Genomic DNA, 17,749 nt, shown 5'->3' with positions numbered 1-17,749 from the left:
CCTTTACCTGAACTGGCTGTTTATTTTATTGCTTTTGTGTATTTTATTTCTTTATATTTCATCATACACCGTGGTATTTTATTTCTCTTGTTGTGAAGCACTGAAGTACTTTGTTTTGATAAGTGTTCTATAAATAAAGTTTTATTCATTATTATTATTTTAATTTTACCTTGCAGAGCATTGTAAAACACTTCATTCAAACTGGACAGAAACAAAATTAAACTCACCAAACCATCTTTGTTAGTCTTTCCACTGTTCTAACAATCATCAACTCTGTTTGGTTGAAATAAATCCTTTATTCACCGAGTTAGCCGCAAAACGTTGTGCAATGGCTGCAGCATAATCCTTGGAGACAAATGCGCCCCTAAGAGTACGTCCACTAAAATTGCTTGTTTTTGCCACTGACAGCCTCAGATTGTTATTCTAAGTGTCTAACAACATTATGGAAAGGATCCCAACAGAGATAGACCTTTTTGTTAAAGAGTAAGATCCTTTTTGTTTAACAAGAAACAGCCGTTATATCGCTCTCGCTTCCCACCAGACTCAACTGATAAAAACAATAATTTTACCTCACTGATCATCTTAAAACACACTTCATTCAAACAAAACCAAAATAAAACTCACTAAAACCGTCTTTGTTAGCCTTTCCACTGCTCCAACATATAACCAACACTGATTTGGTTGAAATAAATCCTTTATTCACCGCGTTACATGAGAAAAGAACCAGCCATTATATCACTCCTTTCAAAGCCAACAGTCTCACAGGGAGGGACTCACATGCACTAACATGCATGCGTGGTCGGACCGGCTAGCAAAACAAAGAACAGAGAAGCTCGGATGACAACACACAAGAGGGGAGTGTGATGTCATTCTCTGCTCAGGACACCGTTACTGCAATATATCTTTGCATAGCAAATAGTTGTTTGCTGCTATATTAATGTTCAAAATATTGTTTACAGAATCTTTAAGCAATATCTAAATATGACCCATTGTCAGAAGTTGCAGGATGTGACCAGCTCAACCAAAAAGTCCTCCCCCTCCTTTTAATAAAATAAGAAAAATAGAACTATAGAAAAAGAAAAAAATATTTCAATTCAAACAAAACCTCAAATAACAGCCTCAAAAGTTACTATATATGTTAATAAACGCCTCTCAGACACAGTCTCAACAAAATCTGAACATCAACAACCAACAGTAAGCTTCATATGAAGATAATTTATTTTAGCAGTATCGTGTTGGTTTAAACCACACAGTGTTTCCATTATACTGTCCTCATGTGTGCTCACACAAACACAAAATACACACTGTTCTACATGAGTAGATGGATGTAACTAATTGGTAGCAAACAAGCCTATTTTTAGCCCCACCCACGCACTGGGCAGCTAACAATTTATTTATAATGTTGATCACTTAATGTGTAACCAGATTTATTAATGCAATGACATGCCTCTTCTTGCGCCATGTTTTTTTTTTCTAGTTTATTGACATGGTTCTCTCATGTGTGTGGATGCCATAATGAAAGTCATTACTCTCCTGCTCTGTACTCCATTCTAATAAGGCATTAGTATGCTCTTAGTGGCGCCATTGGTATTGAACTCTCTCTCTCTCTCCTTCAGAACAGACTAACTGCTGCTGGGTCTCTCCGTCATTCTCCCCATTTTCCCCTCCCGATGTCACCTCACCTCTTTTCCTCACCGATCTCCTTGTCGCTTCCTCTATCCCTGCCCCTGCCTTCGCTCCCTGCTGTTCTCTCTCCTCGTGCTTGAAGACGGTGAATTAGCTCCAGCCTTCAACAGGGATCTGCCTGTAATGAAGCCTTTGTGTTTGTACTCTGAGCCGGCGCCGTTTCGAAATTGAATTGGATGTTCTCTCCCCGCTCGGTTCCTCTTACCTTCCAGCTCCCAACATGGCACGGGCTTTCTCTATTATCTCCCGCATTCCTTGCCACAGTGCTCTACATTGTGTGCCTCAATACACGGGCATGTTTTTTGAACGCATGCAAACGCTCCCAGGCGCACGTCCAAGTCCCCTCACCTGGTTGCATAATATGCTACACACATATACAGTAGCAGCATGCCGCTTTGTGTAGTATAAGTGCTTGGAGATGTGCACTTGGTCAGATATACATATTCCCATTTTCATCGAATAGACAGCCCCCCTTGCCATCTCTTGCAGTAATGCTTTATTTAGGCACCCAGAGCTCCTCGTACACTTGTACTTGCACACTCTCCAGAGTACTTCTCTTTCTTCTTCCCTATACTGCCACTGCCATCAGTGGTTATCACTCAAGCTAGGTTATTGTTGCTGTTGTTGCCCAACGTGTGAGTCTCTGTTTCAAGTCTTCCTGACCTTGCCTCATTCTTCACACGTGGCCTCCCTGCCGTCAGAGAAACCATCAACATAGATCTGCGATCACCAAATCCTGCCTGTGTAGCAGGGGGCCTTTTTGTGTCCCCTCGCCACGCTTAGACTCTTACCAATATCCAATATAGTCTCACTCGCTTCCTCTTCGTCTGCTCCTGCCTCTCTCTCCCCCTCCCCTCCCATATTTCCTACTGCATTTCCTACTTTCCTCCTGGTAAATGTTTAGAATGAAAGGGAGAGCTTGTTTCTGTTCACTGATGCCCCGGTTGGCTCATCGCCTTTCTTCCACTTTTGTTGTTGTGGTTTACCCATGGTTATTGGGCGCTTAAGAAGGTAAACACACTAGGAGGCCTGACAGGAACATGACAGAGTACAGGAGTGGGGTTTTATTTATGGAGACTGAAAAAGAAATACATGAAATAGCAGGTGGAGTGTGATGAATGATATATGATGGAATGCATTCATATTCAAAGAGGGACGAGGAGTAGACCGAGGGCCCTATACTACACCAGAGGGTGCACTTAGGACTACGAACAACTCAGGTTGCTGATTAATGGTACACGTTAAAACCGAATAACACTCGACATGCAGACCCTTTGCATGGGCCACAGGCTGAGAACTGTAGCCACTGCAGACCCAACGTGTGACAGCCACAGTCCAATTTTCAGTTTAGTTTTCAGTTTTTAATCCTTTGTTTTTCTGACATGGAGCAACTTGACAAAAATCCATTGGCATCTATGACAGTGACACTAGATAAGGATTATTGAACAAAGATGCAAACATGACATTTTGACTCACTGTTTGATTTAGCAGAAAAAGAAGGAGAGATAGAAAATGGGAGGTTAGAGGGGAAATGAATAGAGGCCAGGCCTTTTCTTTTATGTCTGGAAACATATCAGCATTTTTATTTACTCTAGAGCTTTTAATGACTGATTTATTTATTTATTTATAACACTTCATCTATATTTGCCTTGTCAAATTATATCTATCTGTATCCACCAGTACCAGAAATGACAGCAAAACAGAGCCTGGTAAACTATACGCAAGAGCCTCACAAATATTTCCCTTTGAACCTAATGAGACATCCCACTGGCACCTAGCTTTTTTGACACTCACACTGTTACTACTCTAGGTTCATGGTGGGAGAGCTGGGCTTCCGTTTACATGCTTAGAGTGTACAGCATCATTATGGAATAACTCATTACTGCTGCATTATTGCTAGTTTAGTGCTGGTGGATGGGCACAGTGTGTGCTGGCTGTAGTTCACTCAGCCATATGGCAGGGGTGATTACCCCAGTGGTGTCTGGCTTTAACTTTTACAGGTGGCTCTGTGGGGTAAACATATCACTGAGAGGACGTTGTTTTTACTGTTTGTAATAATCGTCGATTTGGTGTGAATGTGAATGTACTCATAAAGATTTATAAGCCTTTATTTGTGTTATCCTTTTAAGTTGGAACATTGTTTCACTGGCTCCCTTTTATTGTAGCCTGGTTATGTTTTTAATGAAAGCGATGCAGTTTGTAAACCTTGCTGAAGGGCAGAGATTTATCCAAAGCTGGTGTGCTTCTTTTTTCACTTTTTTGTTACCCATTTATCGAGGCAAACATGCACACACAATTTGTTGAATGAAATTGTTGGTTGCATATTATTTCCTATATCACTATTTATGTTCTATTTTTCTTTATTAATACATTTTCAGTTAAACTGACCCAATTTACCATGGGAATCATAAAAAAAGTTTCATCTTATCTCATAGCTGCACTCATGCAAACACACACACACACAAACCCTGTCATGTTCATGATGGCTACTCTCAAAATATATTTGACTGCAGAATGCTGATTATCTACTTAGTAATATGATCTCACTTGGGTTGTTGTTGTGTGTGTGTTTTTTAATGCTTCCTTTCCCAACATACTTCAACACATGATTATACTGTTTCCTTGGAGTACAATGACTCTACTCTACTCTCTACTACATTTTGGTTCACCTTTTTTACATTATTCTAGTGTTCAGATTCATTAATTCCCTGTCCCAGATGTTGGAGAGCAGACTGGAGAGATAAGAAGTAAATTGAAGTTAACATATCTGAATCTCTTTAAATAATCCACATGGCATTCTTTCTATAGATTCTTGACTGGTTATTGGGATGCCTGGCTGTGAAAGGAGTGGTGAAATTACATGCAGCCACAGTGCATTGGTGATAATAAGGAACAGAATGAGATAATCTATAGCCAGACAAGAGGAGATACAAGAATTTTTTTGCAGGAAGTTATTCAGAGGCATTATCTTTGTATGTGTGTGTGTGTGACAGAGGGATAAAGTATGTGTTAGTGTGTGTGTAGGTGTCTGCTGCATGGCCTCAGAGATTAAAGGTTCCTCCAGTGAGTAGTCGATGGGTTTAGACTGAGGATTGGGTATGGTCAGGACAAGGAGGAAAGGCTATAGTTAATGTGAAACACACATGTAGGCAAGCATACAGCACTCACAATTGTCCCAATTACCAATGCACTGCACAAAACAAACGGCAGTCTCTGTTATGATGCCAAATCAATAGGTGAGCATATCGACTTCATCTCAAGATAACGTGATCATCAGCATCTTACATTACTAAACAAACACACCTGAAACAACATCTACACCTCCTATACGGGCAGATTTTACAAGGTCATAGTCAGTGCATTTTGTATTGATCAGCTGAACCGCTGTCTTTTAGCTTTTTCACTTGGTTTCGGTAGTAAATCCTGAAGCACTGAGTGGTTTCAATTGGCCTCAAAGGCAACCGGTGTAATATTATTTTATTCCAGGGGTCATAATTCATCCTTCTCTGCAATATCCCCACTGAGGCTGTTGGGAGGAGGATGCAGTTTGTTTTGCGAGTTCAGGTTGGATGCTCAAAGAACTCATTGTAACTCAAAGCATTTTTTGGGCGCTTTTTCAGAAAGAGAGTGAGCATTAGCAGTGCTTACATAATGTGATCCTTTAATTTCAACTGCCCCCCCCCCAATCCAGCCTGTGTCTCCTCTCCTCTCTGTTCTGCCTATCCTACCAAGCCCAGGGGCTTTCATATATGTGCATATTCGACCCCCGTTTTCAAAGCTCCGTGTGTGTGTGTGTGTGTGTGTGTGTCTGTCTGTGTCTATATGTGTATGTGCACACACAAAGCTGTGTCACCTCATATCTTTTCAAACCAAATTCTTGCCACTTTTTTGTTCTGACTCACAAAGCGACACCGCATGCCTGTGCATGTTCCTGCTCCCTCAGATTTAGAGCTGAACTAAAGGAGACCTGAATCAATGTTTTCAGAGCAGCGTCAGTTCCATTTTTCATCAGTTATTCTTAGTTCTTTCCTTCTTTCCTCCTCAAAAGAGGAAAGAGAACTGGAGAGAGACAGACTTGATACTGCGGACTACGTGCGAGAGGAGCTGGGTGAGAGGTCTTCTGTAAGACACTGGTTTCAACCATATTGCCCAGATCAATATGCCACCATAGGAAGAGCACTGAGTGAATTGAGTGGCCAATAATGAGCTCAGCAAGTCTACAAGGTCTGTGAAATTAAACACATTGCTCACCTGCTGCAGATAACAGTGGGCCTTGACTCTTAGTAATCATATCGGCACCCTAACATCAATGGAAATCGCTAAGCTGGAACGTTGAGTACAGTAGAATATCCAGTACCCAGTTTATTGCTTCTGTCGGTCCCCAGGTCTCCAGCGTGCTTCTGTTTCTTTTGATTCCTCTGAAATGTTTGTAACAATACAACCCTCCATCAGCCTTAGCTCGGATATTGAAATGTCAATTGCATTTACAAATCTGTAGTTGCTGTGACATCCTCTCAAAGTTTAGGGTTATGTATCTTCCTCCCACTGAGTTTATGAACGATGAAGTCTAAAAGCTAATAAACATTAAAGTCGTTGGTAATAATTGTATGTTTCCTTTGAATAAGATTTGTCGCTAATGGTAGTTTTATAATATAGCTCCAGACAGCCGATAGAATCTTAACCAACTAAATGTATTAAACTTTCCAACTTATCCCCTCCTTGACACCTGCTTACCTGAATTGAACATTTTGGTATTCTAACACTGCTGGGTAAAATGTATCTGCATTCTCTGTATGAAAGGACATTTCAGATCCTTTTAAACTTCCATTATAGTGGTGGGTGTCAAAAATCACAAGGCCTATTTAGTCTCTGTGTTTTAATTGTGGGCCTTGTTTAATTACAGGCCTTTCCCACAGCTTTCAGCCTTCTATTTTCAGTTCTAGTGACCAGCCTTTTTCACTCAAAAAAAAAAAAAGTCCTCTGTAAGACAGGTGCAAATGGCAACTCAGGGAAGTTGGGAGGTTGGCTTCTTAAAATATAGGGCAGCCTCCCTAATAAGGTGCAAATATCTGGCCTGTGGCATGAGCGAAGCAAATTGCTTTTTGACAGTATATTTAAGATGGTAATCGACTGTCATTTACCAGATCCAATTCGCACCAAATTGCTACGTGTGCCTCGGTGTCCCTCCCTCTCCTGTTCTATCTCACTTCCTTTTCTTTCTATCTGCTGTCCCTCTCATTTTTCCTGTCTGATTCTTCCATAATTCATTGGTGGCAAGAAGGCAAAGCAATCCCCCCCAGCCTCACACACACACACACACACACACACACACATACACACCACTTCACAAAGCACAGTAATGCACATACAGTAATAGATGAAATTCAGTATTATATTCATAAATTCAGCACTGGCTCTGGACTTAAGGGGAATGTTATTTGACAGAGTGGTGGCTTCTGTATCTCAGTTTTACAAAACAACACGAACAAGCAGCAACATGAAGGTGCACAATACACACTAGGTAGATTTGTGTAGCTGTATGCACAACCATAAAGTATGTGTGTGTCCAGGCATTTAAACCAGTAATATTGATGAATTTGAAAACATACGTTAAAACTGCTTATATCAAATAGTTAAAACTGCTTTTTTTTATATATAAAAAAGTGGAGGTTTAATTACCCAGGTGTATTCACATCTTTTTCTCCCTGAAATTGTTAATCCCTCATCTCACCAACTAATTGCTGGTGGGCTCATGAAAAAATAATAGCAGTGCCTGTGTTCCTTCAAGGTGCTCACTGTACTCGCTGCCCTCTTATAGGTTGGCTGGTTGCTGCTGAAATGTTTCTTGTCACTGGCCACTCAGGAACCAGAAATGGCCTCTAATTGCACCTGCCATTGCCCCAATTAACATGCAAGAAAGATGGGATGGCTGAAAATATATATAGCTGCTAATGGCCCCTTTTTTTTGTTGGTGCAATTTTCTAGAGGCAATCTCAAGTTGTAGCATAATTGTTGCCTTTGAAATGCAAACACATGTTTTTTTTACAAGCTAATCTTAACCACAGTACTGCTTGTAAACTTAACTTTTAGCTGATCTTTTCACATGTAACAAAAGACACTATTTTTCACATGACGTTTTGTGGAGGAGAATGGAATATTCACAACATGTGAATATTCCATTAAATTTGTGCTCTTTTCTAAGCTCTGAAGGGACAGATATGTTTGCATGCGTTTATGTTACACCGGTAGCTTGTCAACAAATGTTATCTTGTTTTTTGGGGGATCCTGAATATTTAACAAACAATCTATTCAAACTGAGGCTTTATAGATCAACTATCTTTCTTTAATAAATCAATTCTCACTTCTCTTTCCCATTTGCAGCGCAATAAAATGCATCCTTAGATTAACTGAGGTTTGACATTTCACAGAGTTGTCTCTTTTGGCCTTTTGTGAGGCCCAGCGTACAACGAGTGACTGCTGCTGAATGGGTGTCCTTTTTCCACCCTCTAGTTGACAATAGCTATAGAAAAGGCCTGGTGGCTATATTGACAGTGCAGTGTTTTCTTCCTAAAATAGACACAATACCTTTGTCAAATGCACACTATCAGTTCTCTCCCCACACTGAGGCGCCGACAGGTCTTTGTTTCTTACCAAGATGGTTCTCTCTCTTCTGATGGGGAGAAGATGAAGGAAGGAGGGAGGAAAATAGTGTGTATATGTATGTTTGTGTGAAGGGGTAGGAGCGGGAAGATCCGCAGTTCTCCCTTTATTCTGTCTCTCCTCTTCTCGCTCTCTCAAGCCTTACTTTCTCTTTTCTATTGCCTTCCAACCCTCTCTGTCTTTCCTACATCCTGTCTCACTCTATCACTTCCTCCCTCCTCTCTCTCTGTCCCTCTCTTTCTCTCTTTTATTCCAGATAAGGCCAGTAAAGCTGCAGGCTGCTGGGCTGGTTAATTGGAACTGGAGAGTCTCGAGGCCTGGCCAGTGAGCCTTGTGCTTCCTACCAAAACATCTCCAGGCACCAAGACAGATACATGCATGCTGCTGGGTACACACACACACACACACACACACTTAATCGCCCACATTCCCACAAGCCCCCAGCAAACATTTTACATTTCACACATGCAAAGCAACTTAGAACGGGTGAACAGGTAGGGGTTCAGTATCTTAAGGACTTAAGGAAAGAGGAGGAAAACAGCACTTACATATATCTAAACCTCTATACTGTAAGCACACTGTAGACGCCCAGAGTTGCCTTTGATTGCACGCTCACATGCATCGCCTTTGGCACTGATTGGTGCATCTATACATACACATGTATCTTACACAAACACAGAAACAATAATTTACCTCTATTGAAATTACAAGTATTGAAAGCACAGCCATTTTCACCCTCTATGTTCCACTGGCATACACTGATATCTGGGACCACTATCAACCCCACACAAGAGTGATAAAATGACAGAGCTTAACCCGGGGCGCAAACAAAATGGTAATTCATTCTGCTTTAGCATGCACTGCAAGTTGGATTCATTTGGATTTACACTTTCAACGCTGGCCGCACCTGTAGTCCACAAGCTCTTATGCTTCTAAAAGGTTAGAAGTAGGTGAACCAAAGTGGGATGGTAATGGATGGCTGGATAAACCAAGAGAGGGACTTAAAGAGAGAGGGTGTGTGAGGAGGGAGAGGTTTGATGGGAAATGAGAGGCATTATGAGGAGGTTAGAGTCAAACAGGGAGGAAAAAGGAGGATGGAAGGACAAGTGAAAGAGACATTTAGAGCTTGGATGAGCAGGCAGCCATACACTAATGTTACAGTATGTGTCCAAAAACTCTCAGTATTTCTCTCCCTCTGTCTCACAACACGATTGGTACATTACACTACAGCATGACGAGGCTGACTGACGCAAATCTAATGGCGCTGTAGTGTGGAGGAGGATGTGCGTGTGAGTGTATGTGTTGCTGCATGATTGTGTCTCAAGGAGCACCGCAGGCTAAGTGTCACTCATGTCCTCGTTCTGTTTTTTTTCTTCATTTATGTCCCTCATGCTCGGTCTCTCTCCCTCCCCTCCCTTCTGCTCTCTCCCTTTGTCGGCCATTTTGTTGGTTTGATTAGGCATGTAATAATGTCTTTATGAGTGACTTAGAGGTCTGCTTCTCCTCGCCTCTGCTGTCACTGGCCTACATGATGCAGCATGTGTGGCTCTGTGTGCCTTCATGTGTCCATTCCTGTCATTTATGTGTCTTGGTGGGTTTTTTTGTGTGTGTGTGTGTGAGGCTGTCTGTCAGCACTGCCATCCACTGAGGCAAGTCCACTGTGTCTTGTGTCTGTAATTGATCTCTTGACTAGCCAGACTAGACTAGCTGAAAACAACCTCTCCCACACAGTCTCCCCTTAAAAAGTCATTATTTCTAGCCAGTGGTTATTGATTGACTTGATAAAGTTGACGTTTCGGTGACCTGTTACTGCAGAGTCTAAGGCAAGCTGCAGAATATACAGTATGTGGTTAAGAGAGGTTATCTTTCACTACATCTCTTTTATACAGTTCCCAAACTCACCCTGTATGACTGCCTTCTATTTTCACCCTCACAACATTTCAGCTTGCAGAGCAATTTCATTTACTCCCCATGATTCACCCTGTCAAGGTGCCAAGGCAAAAGGAGCAACAAAGAGTCCCGCTAAAGTCATTATTAATCTGGCTGTTACAGAGCTAACAGCAAGGCTAAAGCCCTTGATCTGTTTCATTAGCATCTCCTCATCAGAGCTAAATGCCGTTAGCACTAACAGCTAGAGCTAGTCACTAGCGGCTTACAGCTGACGAGGCTGATCAAAGGCAGTAGTCTGATGTAGAATAAAGGCCCGCTCACCTCTGTGTTAGCTCACGTGGTCCACATGACTGGAGGACTGTGTCGTGGAGCTCGGCTTTCGCAATACTGATTAGTTCATTTTTTTTGCACCCAGCTTTAAGGTGCTCTGTCTCCTTCATTTCGTCTTTGAAATGCTGTTTTGTACAGTCTTTGTAATCTAATCCATGAGTCATAAATATGTCTCTTCATCCTAGAGCTGCATTCCAGTGATGTCAGACAGTCTTGTCAGTCAAATTCTGGCTTTCTAATAGGAAGGATGCACTACAACAGCCTTCAAGAATGAAACTCATATACAATATCTCAACCCGTAAATCTGACATCATATCAACATGGTGGTACGGACCGTAAACAACAACATTCCCGATTCATAAAATATGTAAATCTTATTTTTGCAGTTCATGACCTAATATCAAATTACCTGTCAGTAACTGGCCCATACATTTACTTTTAAATAGTAAAATTGCACTTAGTTATTTTTTAGCCAATTAGCTAGCTGATGTCAAGCCTTTTTCCCTAGGACACGTAGGAACTGGTTTGGCAAAAGAAAGAAAACGTTGCTGTCTTTTGTATTTGATCCATGGTTTTGCTAAGAATTACTGCTGAAACACACAAAGGTTTTATTTATTTCCCCTCCTCAACCTACCTTCATCTTCGATATTCAAAATGCCTTGGCACCAGCCTTGTCTTCCCATGTTTCTCTTTGCTACTCCGTCTCCCACCACTTTTTAATCCTTGTTCTTCATCTTGACCAGGAATATTGAAAGTGGCTCAGCATGCCTCTCTGGTTAATTAGAGCACAGCAGCGGCAGCAGCAGCCTCATGCTGACGGATGGTACACAGCTGAGCTTCTCACAGGCCAGGATTAATGGCTCCTGCGTGACAAGGATATGGTGTGTGTGTATGTGTGCGTCTACTTGTTTGCATGTGGAAATTGTGTGTTAAATGCATATACTTCAGTGTATTTGTGCATAGGAAAACTATTTGCATGTGTAAATATTTGCGTGAGCTGCACCTCTATTATCCTTTGTCTAGATTATTGTACTGTATAAATACTTCATACGCTACAGTCATTTTTTATTGCGCTTGTAAAATGTTTCAGTGTCATATTTACAATTCTAAACAAGGTATCGCCCCTTAGGAGCAAAAAAAGAAAAATGCACAACACTGAACTCTGTGTAGCACTGGTGGGCAGTGAAGTATTTAAACCAGACTTCAGCTGATTGTCTGTAAGCTGAATGTTTGCGTAAGAAGGAAGATGAAAGCTTGGCACAGCTTCACACAACAGGTGTAGTCTGGTCTGTGGGGAATCTGAAGACCCTGGGCCAAGGCGGAACTCTGCAAGAGATGGATTAAACACCAAAACACACATTTTTGCCAAGGCATACTGCACAATGTCTGCACACACACTGACAAGCAAGCATTATCACATTATCACACAAGCAAGCATTATCACATTTATAAGATTGACAATCATACTAAAGACCAAATACTATATGTTTTACAAATGTTTGCATTTACTCTAGAATGTGAACCATATACAGTATCATAGCAGTTGACAGTTGCTTAAAAGAGAAACATTAATAAAGTGAAAATACAAAAACAACCACACCAACATACGTATGTTGGTTGTTGTATGTGCCTTTGAGATTTGATTGAATTTGGGCATGTCCTTAAGCACCAATCAAATTATCTAGATTTCTTTCCGTTACTGTCTTGTTGTTGCCGTGCTAATGATGGCTTAGCTAAGCTGCTGTGGGCATTAAAATCATGACAACTCACTCAAATCAATGATTTAACATTCACTTGTCATGGCAGTTATTGAGTACTTCCAATCGGAGCATTCAGATAAATAAGTACAGATAATTGTGTGCCACAGAAATAAAAAATGCAAACTCTGAGGTATTTTTTGTTGATGTCAAAGATTCGAAAACGTTCAATCTTTGTCACAAGGGAGGGAATAAAAATAATAAATAGGACAGTTTCCACTGCAATGTAGATGTAGCCAAAGACTCTTAAAGAGTTGGAGCAGAGTTTCTGTCAAGATTGTGCCAACATTCCCCATGGGATGATGTGAGAGGAAATGAGTTGGTGGTGGCTCACATGACCACGCAGTTATCCTGAGGGTTGCAGAGCTTCTCTTGGATAAGAAGTCGGGTCAGGGTGTATGAGGCTGGGTACAGAATGCTCTTTCAGTCAAGTTGCCCAGCTCTGCTGCAGCTCAGCCAAGCAGTGTGGGCGAGAGAGCTATCCTTTTTGTTGAGGAAAGAATTGAGGCAGATGGATGTCACACTAGCAGTTTGGGAAATAAATGGCAAATGTGTTATTTTTGGATTGAAACTGGACGGAAGCTGGATCATACATGACTACAACAGTGACAAAAATCATAATCCCAAATGCAGGCATAAATATAGACACAAACTTGCACTGAGTATACACCAGATGAACACTGCACTGTCACACAAGGACAGTTGCTTTGCCGAATGCAGACAGCTGCACATGCAACTAGAATCAATCACAACCACACACACTCACACACACACACACACACACACACAGCAAAACCCTCTGAGCTCTAGTTATTTCGTTATGTTTCCTCAGTGTCCTTGGGATTTAATAGTACCATCAGGCTAGCCCGCCAATAACCCCTAATAACTAGCAACACAATGCATGGAGGATACATAGAAACTCAACATAGTTAACCTTCATAAACACAGCGCTGTGAAAAGAGCAGGAAATGCTGATTCTGTCTGTAGCGGTAGAGAGTCCCCAACCAGACAGAAATAACTCAATGAATATTAATTTTGGCCAGGGAATATTCCAAATCTATTTATCCATAAGGGACACAGATGTCGTTAAAAGAATGGCTGATTAAACAAGCGTAAGCTCTCAAATTGTTCACAAAATGAAGTTATTTTGGTCTCAGTGTGTTCAGGGGTTTTATTGTGTTTTTGTTGATGTTCATTCATAATGACAATTAAAATAATGTCATGATCTGTGGGCAGCAGGCTGTTTGCTCATTATGTAGTATATGCCTGCATATTAGTGGTAAGTTTGTTTCAGTATAATTAGGTGTACATTTATTCCTGCCTATATACATTTACAGTACAATGTATCTATCCAGACGCGTATCTGAGCATGCCTCTTGTCTCTGAACCGGACATATATGTCTTCTCACAACTGCTATGTTAATGAATCCTCTGAATTATGCCTGTTAATTAACAGTAGCATACATATGTATGCCAGTGTGTGTTCAAAGAAGAGAAGAATGTGTGCAAAGATGCAAATTGGGCTGTCACTCAGAGACCAAAATAAACCAGGCCCAGTTTTATCACTCCTAAAGATGTTCCTGCAGCATATTATAAGACCGTGTCTCATATTTAACAACAATCTGACATACAGTAAGTCATGTGTTCTTTGTCTGAGATGTGTACACAAGATTGTAGGAATCATGAAGCATAACACATAGGACTCTAGCCCTCCTGTTTCTGTCAGAAACTCAGGAAGCCATACATTCATCACAGATAGCAGATCACATCTCCAGCTGAAATTTAGGAGGTAGCTAGTAGCAGTAGCAGCAGATAAGCTACCTGTACCTGTACCTTGTACCAGTTGAAATGCATTACCACAGATACACTCTGCTGAAAGCTGCCATTGTACCTAATCACCACCAATGTGCTGATATCCACCAAAGTGAGAACACTAATTAGTTTTTGACACTGTAGGATTACAAATTTAGTTATTTATCATCAAAACCTTTCCACAGTTAAGACTAAAAAAAATTATCATATATGTTACATATATACATACAGTATTTCAATTTGTTGTAATGGTCAAGGTGGCTGGGTTAAGTGCCATTTCAAGATCAAGCAGCAAACAATGACAATTTCATCCTTTTGTTACAACTGTGAAATCACTTAAAATATTATTCGCTATGAGGCCATCATATGTGTGTTCATATATGTAGTGATCAACAGTTGTGACATAAGCTGACATTTTTAAAAATGTCAGATCCTGTGGATATTAGTAACCTTTTTTGTGTGTCTTTTTGTATTTTTGGAATGATGCAATGCTCATTTTTGCTGTCAGTTGCCGAAGCAAATTTTCTACCAACCTATACTTGAATGCCAAGCATGATGTGCTGTGCTTCCCATGTTGAAAATGCAAACTCACTAGTTCCATCTGAAGCCAGCATTACCAATATGAACATCACTCAGAGAAAAGTAGCTATAATATTATTTGTCTTCCTCTCGCTTCTGTTTCTCACAGCTCTCTATCCTCTCTGTCCTCTCTCATCTTTCTCCATCGACGCTAAGCCTCACCCCTCTGAGATCATGATTATGTAGCCTTTCTTTCTCTCTCTCTCTCTCTCTGTATTTCTACCACTCTCCCTCCCTCCCCTGCTTGTATGCTAGCGTCATCGGTCTTGTCACTTTGAAGCCAGGCAGGATAGCACAAGGGAGCATGAACAGGAGTGAGCCTAGCTTTAATTGTAGACTGTGATGGAAATTAGATTGCAGTCAAGAAATAATGGCTAGGGATTAGGCCGAGCCCCAGGGTCAAGATCGGCTATTCAGATAGCTATTGACTCTGCAGCACTCCACTCTGAATTGCACATGATTTAATGATGTATGTGTTTGCATATGCATGTCCATAGTGTGTGTGTGCGCGCCACAGTGGAAGGGTGTGATTTATCAAATATACTTTTGCTGATTGGCCAGAAAGTGTGTATGGATGACAGCTCTCTTCACTGCATATTAACCATTATGTTAAGGTTCAGTACATTGCTTGACATATTCATTGACATGACTGAAAGGGACCAGATGAAATAAGACAAGCCCCTCTGGGAAGTATGGAGCCATACAAAACTCAAAAAAAGTTTATTTATTGCTTGGCTCTAGACAAACTTTTTTATGGAAGTGTCAGCTTTCAACTGAAAAGAGCATTGGGATTTTTATATATAGTACATGGTGTCTAAAATGGCGAAAGCAAACTACAGGCAAAGCAGATGAAAGATAAAATATATTAAATAGCATGTAAAAAAAATTGCTGATTAGCTTAGAATGGGTCACGTTTTTACATACATGAAATGCACTGAAACATGTTTGCATGTAATTTATAGTTGTTTTTTGTGTGTGTTTCTTCCAGATCCCCACCTGCCACCATGATGATGGAACCCATACCTGCATAAAGGGTTTACACTGAAACCATGAATGCATCGTATGCTCCAGCAGACACCAGCAAGCTCTGATACCTGTCTCCTCTACAGCTCCCTCACTCTTTTTTTTTCATTTTCTTCTGCTTGCACTCCCCTTAAAGAAAGATCACAATCAGATAACTCTTCCCCCAAGCTTTTGGCAACAACTCAAATTTCCTGGAAATTGCCATGAGATCTGGATTCTAGAGACGAAGATTCTATTTTCGGTCCAGGATAGACCAAGAAGCTTTTGAAGAAACGGCTGTGTTGAAATTATCGTACCCCCCTCTTTTACTCTCCTGTTATTCCTAATTCCTTTCCTCTAAGTCCCAGAGGCACCAACTGATGGAGAAACGAAGGAGAGAGTCAGGATAAGGACAAGAATTAGAGCTTCAGAGAGAAGAGGAAAAAAACTGCTGATTCGTCTGGAAAATTGGAGTAGGGCCCCTGTGAGGATCACTTTACCCAATGAGCTTTGTATCCCAGTTCAGTGATATATAATAATTGTTCTTTACATTTGAAATCTCTTAGCCACAGCAAAGCTAGGCCTTACCTCTTACCTCTCGGTTCATTAGACCTATAAGGCATCAAGTAGAGAAGGGGGAACTTGGGAACTTTGAGCATGACAAGGGGGTTAAGATTCCTGTGTTGGCCCCTGTGGCCTCTGGCCCTGTTCAGCCTGCTCACTACAGTAAAGATGCTGGAATTCGGTGGGGCGCCCGGCCAGTGGGCACGCTACGGACGCTGGGAAGCTGGATCAGTGGGAGAGCTGAGCTTTAGTCTCAAGACCAACATCAGCAAAGCCTTGGTACTCTACCTGGATGATGGCGGCAACTGTGACTTCTTGGAGCTCCTTATCGCTGGAGGGCGCCTCCAGCTGCGCTTTGCCATCCACTGTGCCGAGCCGGCCACTTTGCACATGGAGACACAGGTGAATGATGACCGCTGGCACATGGTCTTGCTCACCCGCAACTTCCGTGAGACCCTCCTGATGGTCGATGGTGAGACAAAAGTGGCTGAGGTCAAGTCCAAGAGGAAGGAGATGGCAGTGGTCAGTGACCTGTTTGTGGGCGGGATCCCACCTGATGTGCGCCTCTCTGCACTGACGTCTAGCACAGTGAAGTACGAGCCACCTTTCCAGGGTTTGATCTCCAATCTGAAGGTGGGGGAGATGCCTCCTTCTCTGTTAAATAGCCATGGCATTCAGAGCGACCTGGAGTACCTCTGCACCAAACAGAACCCGTGCTTCAATGGAGGGCTTTGCTCTATTCAGTATGGAGAAGTTCACTGTGACTGCACCCACACCCGCTTCAAGGGGAAGTACTGCAAGGAAGGTAAGGAATCATTGTACCTACTCTACCCTGATTTCATTGCATTGTTCCTGTGTAGTACTCATGGCTAGCAGGGTATGCTCCCTCTTGGCATGGTAAAGCTAACATAAATATGTTGTAGGTAAAGATATCCCCTATTTGCTTGGTTATTAAAAATCTGTATTACGTCATGTGATGTTGGAGATTTGGCCCTTACGTTTGGGGGTTTTTGGTTGCTTTGTAGCAATTCAGTCTTGTAAGGGGCCAGAGAGGTTCTGCATAGTAATGCTAGCTGTACAGTGCTGATGTGTAAAAATTATATTAAAATAGTCTCTCTTTGACCTTTTCTAAGTCTCTTGCAGAGAAGTCACAAGTGACTCATTTCTTTGGTGTGAGGCAGTAGTATGTCTGTTTTGTAGTAAGGTTTAATAGTTGAGGTGTAGACCTGGTAGGGGCTAAGAGGAAGGAGGGTGAGGTGCTTTCTGAAAAGGCTACTTACAGTCTTCTATTGTCTTTGTTTTTAAGACGTTTCTTTGCTTGAAAGATTGAGATGAGCACTTTCTTAGGGATTATGTGACTCATACATGAGTTTTAGACATGGCACAAGTGCTACTTTCAATGTGGCTGGGATTTTTTTTAAAACGATACTTAACAGCAAAGGTGCTGAATATGTGAACAGAATCTTTCA

The 17,749-nt window shown here is 41.5% G+C and overlaps 1 protein-coding gene across 7 annotated transcripts in view; it reads left to right on the top strand.

The window, feature by feature from the left end:
• nrxn2b (neurexin 2b) overlaps positions 1–17,749 on the top strand; it is a 736,473-nt gene that overhangs the window by 69,822 nt on the left and 648,902 nt on the right. For all 7 annotated transcript variants that reach the window (XM_044183093.1, XM_044183092.1, XM_044183090.1 and 4 more), the window contains exon 2: positions 15,703–17,085. In XM_044183093.1, the coding sequence (XP_044039028.1) occupies positions 16,374–17,085 (712 nt within the window). In that variant the 5' untranslated portion in view covers positions 15,703–16,373. The remainder of the gene's footprint in view (positions 1–15,702; positions 17,086–17,749) is intronic.

Source organism: Siniperca chuatsi, linkage group LG22 (assembly GCF_020085105.1).
Source record: "Siniperca chuatsi isolate FFG_IHB_CAS linkage group LG22, ASM2008510v1, whole genome shotgun sequence".
Lineage (NCBI taxonomy): Eukaryota > Metazoa > Chordata > Actinopteri > Centrarchiformes > Sinipercidae > Siniperca > Siniperca chuatsi.
This window is presented reverse-complemented; position numbering and strand designations above follow the sequence as displayed.